Raw genomic sequence first — 7,235 nt, 5'->3', positions numbered from 1 at the left:
TGGGCAGAGGTGGCTTCACATGTGGAGCCCTGGGAGCTGGGATGCTGGGTTATTATCTGCCTGCTGGCCTGGCCCACCTGGGGTGCAGGAGGATGTGCCTGACATGCTCAAGGTGCTGCAGTCTGGTTCTCAGCATCCTCAGCCTTGTGAGCGATGAGGTGCTATTTTCACGGCAGATTTGAAGAAGCAGGGGAGCCCCAGAGAGCAAGGCAAGGGTGATCACTCACCTACAGCCATGTAAAGGCACTAGGAAATGCATTTGTGGCTACAGAACCCTGCAGATCTCGTGTCTGTTGGCTTTATGGCACGGAATTGATTTGGTGTCATGGCAATATCTCTTCAAGGGTGGAGAAGGAAGGTCCTTCCTTGGACCTCACTCGGTGCAGGTCATCCCATTGGAGGTGTTTTGTTGACTTGCTTCTTGGGACACCAGGAAGCTTCTTGGCCCTTCCCTCTGCCCTACCCAAAAGCCAAGCAGGAGCCCAGTGCTGGCTTGTGCACCTCCACACTGGGCTGGTGCATCATCCAGCACCACATCTCGTGGCCATGCAGGTAGAGGTGCTGCTGCTTTGCTGCAGCTGCTTTTCTTCCTTGGTGCATGGCTTCTTTGAACAGAAGGCACCCCTGCTTGGGCTGGAGGAAATGGGCTGCAATTACTCTCCAAAAAAATCCTCCCATCAGCCGTTGGGCAGGTGGCTGTGCAGAGGCCTCCTGGGGGCATCTCTGTATGCAAATGTTGGCCATGAGGAGATAATTATGCTGCTCTCCCATCTCAAGAACCTTTCTACCTTGCCAATGGATTATTCAACTAATTTTTATCTCTGTTTCACTTAGCATAACACGCCCACAACGCGTTTGTGTTTTCACACAGACACTGGGGTACATTAGCTGTCCATGGGGAAACCCACAGCTCTGAGGACAGATTTTGGCAGATGATTTACCCTTTCCTTCAACATGTTACAGTGAGGCATGAGGGCTTTTCCTCTGGGGTACACCAGCGGGGAGGACCTGGGCATCTTCATCACTTATTTAGTTATTTACATTTTGACATCCCTTTCTTGGAGGTGACTTTCCTGCTATCTGCAGAATTTTTCCTTTAAAATCACCCTCCTAACAACAACCCAGCAACATGACTACTGCTTCTTCATGTCCTGATGAAGAGCTTGCAGAGATTTGTTTGCAAATGCCTTTTGTTGTAACATCGGGGAAGCTCACATAAAAACAAAATACAGTATTCACTCTTCCCTGTGGCTGGTCTTTGTCTTCAAGCAGCTATAAAAGAGGGCAATCAATAAACCTTGCCAGGGTCTTTTTAATGCTTTTTGAGCTGTTATGGTCATAATGTTTCTTCAGGCTGCCGTGTCAATACACTCAAGACACTGAATATGTCAAAACCACATAAAATCTTTATTAAGATGAAATTAAATGAGCAAGCCCAAATCAGTAATTTAAATGGATATTATTCTTCAAGGATGCCAGACCTAAAAACCAGACACAACTGAAGAATTTAGGGCATTCAGTTAGGATTAAATTGGTGTGAAGCTCAAACTTTTGCCACTTTTTCCCAGGCAGGAGGAATCTGGGAGGATGGGAATTGCTATCAAGGTGGTCTGGACACCTGCCCTTCATTTTCTGTTGCAGCACTCGCCTGAGCTAAAAAAGTGCAGGAAATCTGGGGCAGGTGGGAGGAAAACAGTTATTGGCATGAAAGTTCAGTCTGTCTCTGCTCATCAAACTAACCCAGACTGATTAAAAGGAAAATAAATCCCTTATTTATTTATGGTTCCAGGTGACAGTGCATGGAGCTGCAGTGGGTGGCACTGCAGAGGGTCTTGCATGGCCATCTTTGTGCTGCATTGCCCTGCTGGGTGTATTTCTTCTCCCAAATCCTCCCGAGCACTTCTGGACCCTGCAAGGCCACCAGTGCCATGCTCACATGGAGAATCTGGCGGCAGGACCGGAGGCACTTTCAGCTCAGTGACTGCCACTCTCCCCCAGTCCTGTACAGAGGCTGCAGCACCAGACACTTTCACCTGCCAAAAGGAGCTGAGGACAAGCAGGACATGTGAGAGCTGCCAGGAAAAGCAGTATACCTCGGGAAAGGAAAGCTACAGCTCAAGCCCCACTCAGCACCCTTGGCTGTGGAGCAGGCCAGTGCACAGGTGAATGGAGCAGCAAGAGGATTGGGCTGCTGTGGGCTGGATGTGAGCTCCCAGGAGGGTAAAACATCTGTGAATCAGCCCAGAGCAGGGAGGAGGTACTGCAGGTACCATGAGGCTCTTGGGGCACAAGAGCTGGGTCCAGGCTCTTCTCACAGAGGGTGTCAGGCACACAGCAGTTCAAGCCCATTGCTGCCTCTTTGTCCAAATTTTTGACAGGGGGACAGAACCCAGATGGATTTGTCTGGGCTTGTTGCATTCTAGCAGCCTGCATGGCTTACTTTGCTCCACTTGTTATCTCCTGCTTCGCAGTTCCACAATGCCTGGGACATGAGTGGGTACAGCCAGCCCTTTGCTGCTGCCCAGCAAGCGATCAGAGATCTTCTGTGCCCATGCAGGACTGGGGCAATTTGCTGACCCTCGGGACCCACCTGACAGAAGGACTCAGAAGGGCTCGGGTGTTGCATCTCCAGAGGGTGCCATGACTCTGATGTTCCCTGCAAGCTACAGGCTGGAGCTGGCTCCTCCAGGGGTGGTCACTCAGAAGGAGGCATAGCCTCAGCACTGCCCAGTGGGTTGGTAATAGGTAGGACAGCACCAGTTGGGTCCCTGAAGCACCACCAGCCTTCCCCTGCCAAGGGCACGGGCTCCCTTGTGCTCGTGGCCTGGTTCTGAATGGCAGCAAGGGATACCACCCCCATGGATTTTCCACTGGAATACAGAGAATTTGCATCCCTTCTGCATTTTAATTATGCAGCTTTTGCTTCATCAGGTGGGATTCTACAGCTTGCCAGGAGGATTTCACTGTTCACAAAGGAGCTCTTTTTCTTCTCAGCAGAAAGCTGAAAAATTGCTCGGTTCCAGCCTATTTAGTTTTAATTGTTTCCTTTAGTTCTCATTGCCCACAGCAAAATATCACCTTCCCCTAACAACCAGCCAGGCTGGGAGCCAGTCACCCTGCCCAGCCACTGTACCATCCCTCCTGCTGCTCCCATGGCTCCCAGAGGTCTTGTCTCTGCTGGATTTCGGGGCAGAGGCATCACCCTCAGCAAGCACCAGGCAGGGAAGAGCTGCAGTGCTGCCACTGCTGTGCTGTCCCCATGGCCCCAAGGTCTTTGCTGGCTGCTCTGGTTCTCCCCTCTGCTTGCAGACACCCGCCCTTCCCAGCTAGCTCAGCTCTCCCCTGCTTCCCAGCCTTCCTCTGGCAGCTGCTGAGGAGGGGCCAGCTCATAATTCTTGCTTCCAAGGTGGCTTTGAAGAGAAAGGGTTGCGTTGCTGAGGCAGAACATGATGCACGCTGAGCCCTGGGGATGATGAACAGCAGAAGATGAGAAAAGCCTCTTCTCCCTCCCTTCACCAGAGTGGGCTTTGAGCACCTGTGGCTTTTTGGGAATGATGTGGTGCACTGCATCCCAGGTGAGCATCACCTCCAGGACCTCTGCTCCTGCTCCAGCTCCTAATGCAGCCCTTCCACAGGGACACGCCACCCCACAAAGACAAAAACCTCATGTCAGCAGTGGAAAGCAGGGTCTTGCAACCTCAAGAAAAACTTGTGGGGACTCCTAAACCTTCTTGGAAGTTATGGGATCAGGAGGATAAAGCAATATTCCCTTCCCATGTTCAGGGAGCACAGCCAGACATCCCCCAAGCAACCTTAGCAACAGATCTGGCTCAAGGGAATATTAACTTATTCCAATATAAGGCAAGGATGCAGAGCTAGCTATGAGGGTGAGACAGAACAAAAACACACCCAACCTGTTCGAGTAACCCACCAAATCACTGGTTTTATACCCAGGATAAAAGATCTCTGCTTCACTGTTCAGCCTGATGCTGGGCACTGCCTCAGCTGGCACATCCCAGCCCCCAGGGTTCACAGCACCATGCCAGAGGTTTTCCTGAAGGTTTTCATGGAGGTTTTCCTCTGCTCAGTCCTGGGGAAGAACTATAAAACAAAGGCTCATAAATTAATTACCTAAAAGAGCAGCAGAATGTTATTAGATACTTGGGAGTTAATTGCACTGATGCTAATCGCATGTATTTTAAAGGCACCAGCAGAGATGTAATATGTATTTCCATAGGTATTCCAGAATAATCAAGCAATTTAATTAATTTCTGCTAATACCTTTTAAATCACCTGCCCACTTCCTCTCATGTTCCCTGAGGGCAAGGGGGAAGAAACTTTTCCAGTTGGCTAAATCTGTTGCAAACTCACTTTTGTTGGCAAAGATACTGTTTTATTTCTCAGTGGATTTAATTAACATTAGAGTTATCACTGGGTGACAGGGTGGCCAAGCAAGACTGCGATTGCCTGGTCCTAAAATTGGAAGTCTGGAGCAGGGATGGCTGAAATCTTTTGAACAGATTGTGATGGGCTGAGAAGATGAAAACTGAAATGATTTGTGGATTTAGGTCAAATTCGGTGAGCAGAACCAGGGGAAAATGTGGAAGAGAAATGTAAACAGCACCAGGCATTTTATTCCATCTCCTCAAAATGAAATATTTTGTTTAAAAAAAGCAAAAATATCCAGTTTCAGCATGTTTGAGATGCAGGTTTTCTGCTTGTCTCCTTGTGCCTCCCCCCAGGGTCAGGCAGCAGAGGTGCACCCAACCCTGGGGCAGCATTTCGGCTGGAACAATGATTTATTTCCTTTCTGCGCCCACAGCTCAGTGAGTGCAGAGCACAGAACCTCGGGACAGCACTTGCGAGTCCAGGGGAGGTGGATAGAAGAGGAGACAAGTGATTTGGGCTGTATGAGAGCTGATCCCCTCCCTCCCCACGCTGGCAGAAAAGAGACCACTAGAAACCATTGCTCTCACGGGGCTTTTATTGTCCGGCTGGCCCTCGCCTCCCCCCCTGCTGCCCGTGGCTGAGCCCCTCACCACCACCCACACCTGCAGAGGACACCCCAGCCCAGCTCAAAGCCCAGCCACCTGCCCAGGGCAGCACATCCTTCCCAGTTCAGCCCAGCTGCCTACCCAGGGCAGCACATTCTTCCCAGCTCTTTTTGGGGGTTGGGGTTTTTTCCCCCCCGTTGTTTTTTTGTTGTTGTTTTTTTTTTTTTTTTAAATATTTATTTTAAAAATATAGTAGCTGTGGAAAGCAGCCCTCTTTATAAACGCTCGATGCCGGAGTGAAACGCATCATCGCCATCCTTGTTCCTAATCCCTCCTGGGTGCCCATGCCTGCCAGCAGCAGTGCCAGGGGCTGGGGAGGCTGCTCCGGCTGCTGCAGGCAGGCAGGCTCTCGATGGCAGGGAGAGAGGGAGAGAGAGGGACCCTTCTAAAAATAGAAACATTGTGCTGAGTCGTTTGGAGTGAATGAATTACGTAAAACACCAGCATTAGATTAGCTTTAGCTTGTCAAATATTGCTCCCGGCAGAGTCGGCGCAGTGCGATGGTGGAGGCTCAGTCCCCCTCGGCCCGGGGCAGGGCAGCCACGCCATCCCCCAGCCCCGCTCCCCACTGCAGGGCTCCCTGCTCTTGCCCACCACAAGGACATCGGTCCCCAAGGCAGCCTGAGAGTCTCCGGAGCCGATATAAATAGGAAACTGTAAACACAACCATTGGGGATAAGAGACATCCACAATCACAGGGTTTACTGCTTCAAACGTCCCACCCTCCCCCCCCCCGCAATCCGCATCCCTGTGCCCCTGTCCCTGCTCCGTAAAAAGGTCTCCAGTAACAAAATCGTCGATCCAGGCTTGGAGTAAAGGTGAGGTGCTCGGGGAGTAAAAAGGGACATTGCAACCTTAGCGGTCTTTGCTCGGGAGGGGAGATGGTGGCAGGACAGGGAGAGAGGGTCAGCTGGTTCAGGTCCTTTGCAAGTCCATTTGGTTTGTCTGGAGGACTCCTAGGGCTATACCTGAGATGAAGACGTCTAGAGGACACTCCATAGCTCAATTAAAACGCAGTTGGTGTTTTTGTGCCTAGAAGAGCCCTCACTGCCGGGATTTGTCTGTCGCGCTTGCACCGGGCAGCAAGAAAGCAGCATCATCCCTCTTCCACTCGGCACGGGGCCGTCTGAACCAATGCTTGGCTGGGGGATCCCTCATGTGTCCAGGATCTCGCTGGTGGGCGACGGCTCGTGGGGGATGCCCTGTGCGCTGTGGATGGTCTGGTTGTGCGAGAGGGAGTTCTGCTGGAGCTCCAGGGCGATGGCGTTCTGCGGGAACTCCTTCACCTGCCGCTTGTACTCCAGGAAGGTGCACGCCTTGGTGGCGATCGCGATGATGTTCTTGCCAATAAAGATGGTGGAGACCCTGCTGTCCTGGAACAAGATCATGTTGATGGCCCGGATGAAGATGGTGACGATGTTAATGGTGACCAGGCTGAGGACAGGGTAGAGCATCATTTTTTGTGGGGCAATGTGCTCCCCTTGCATGCTGATCTCACTGAGGGACACGCAAGGCAGGATCAGGAGGAGTATGTAGCAGTAGAAGAACATGAGCCCCTCTGCCCAGATGGGCAGGCCGGTCCTGTGTGGCTCCCACAGGTTGGCCTGGATGTCTAAGATATCCAGCAGGTCAAGGGCCACCCAGAAGAGGCGTCCCCGCAAGTCCTCTTTCTTCCGAAAGGTCCGTATGTACTCCATGCTGTCCAAGGCCACCAGCACCAGGTAGAGCCCCGGCACACAGATGGAGAGCAGGAGGGTCAGAGCTTTCCTGGCCACTGTCTCCAGGTTCTTCTTGTCTGCTTTGTAATTCTGAAAGATGAAATACAGCTTGATCTCCAGCACGAAGATGTAGAGAAACCACAGGATCATGGCGTAGCCCCGCTTGGCCGTCTTCACCTCGGCCCCCACCCACACGGCCACGTAGCGCAGCACGATGAGGAAGCAGATGTCCCCCACCAGCACGATGATGCAGACGCCGATCTTGCGGGGCCCCTGGTTCTGCTCCACCAGGTAGGCATCCATGAAGGCCATGCTGGTCATGATGACGATGGTGGTCAGGCAGACGTGGCGCTTGTCGGGCGGCGGCAGCACCATGGTGAGACGGGCGGCCCTCCGTGCCTCCACGCCGGCACTAGGGGAGCGGTCCCGCCGGCGCTGCGCGGGGGCACAGCCGCGGTGGACC

General features: G+C 52.2%; 1 protein-coding gene across 1 annotated transcript; it reads right to left on the bottom strand.

Moving 5' to 3' along the window:
- Positions 1 to 1,384: 1,384 nt before the first annotated feature.
- Positions 1,385 to 7,225, bottom strand: TMEM121 (transmembrane protein 121). The gene has a single exon (XM_017729683.1). The coding sequence runs from the start codon at positions 7,145 to 7,147 to the stop codon at positions 6,209 to 6,211; it is 939 nt and encodes a 312-aa protein (XP_017585172.1). The 5' UTR covers positions 7,148 to 7,225; the 3' UTR covers positions 1,385 to 6,208.
- Positions 7,226 to 7,235: the final 10 nt, after the last annotated feature.

The sequence above is a fragment of the Corvus brachyrhynchos genome, unplaced genomic scaffold (genome assembly GCF_000691975.1).
Source record: "Corvus brachyrhynchos isolate BGI_N302 unplaced genomic scaffold, ASM69197v1 scaffold101, whole genome shotgun sequence".
In the NCBI taxonomy this organism is placed as follows: domain Eukaryota; kingdom Metazoa; phylum Chordata; class Aves; order Passeriformes; family Corvidae; genus Corvus; species Corvus brachyrhynchos.
Note: the sequence above shows the minus strand (reverse complement) of the source record. Positions and strands in the feature narration are given on the sequence as shown.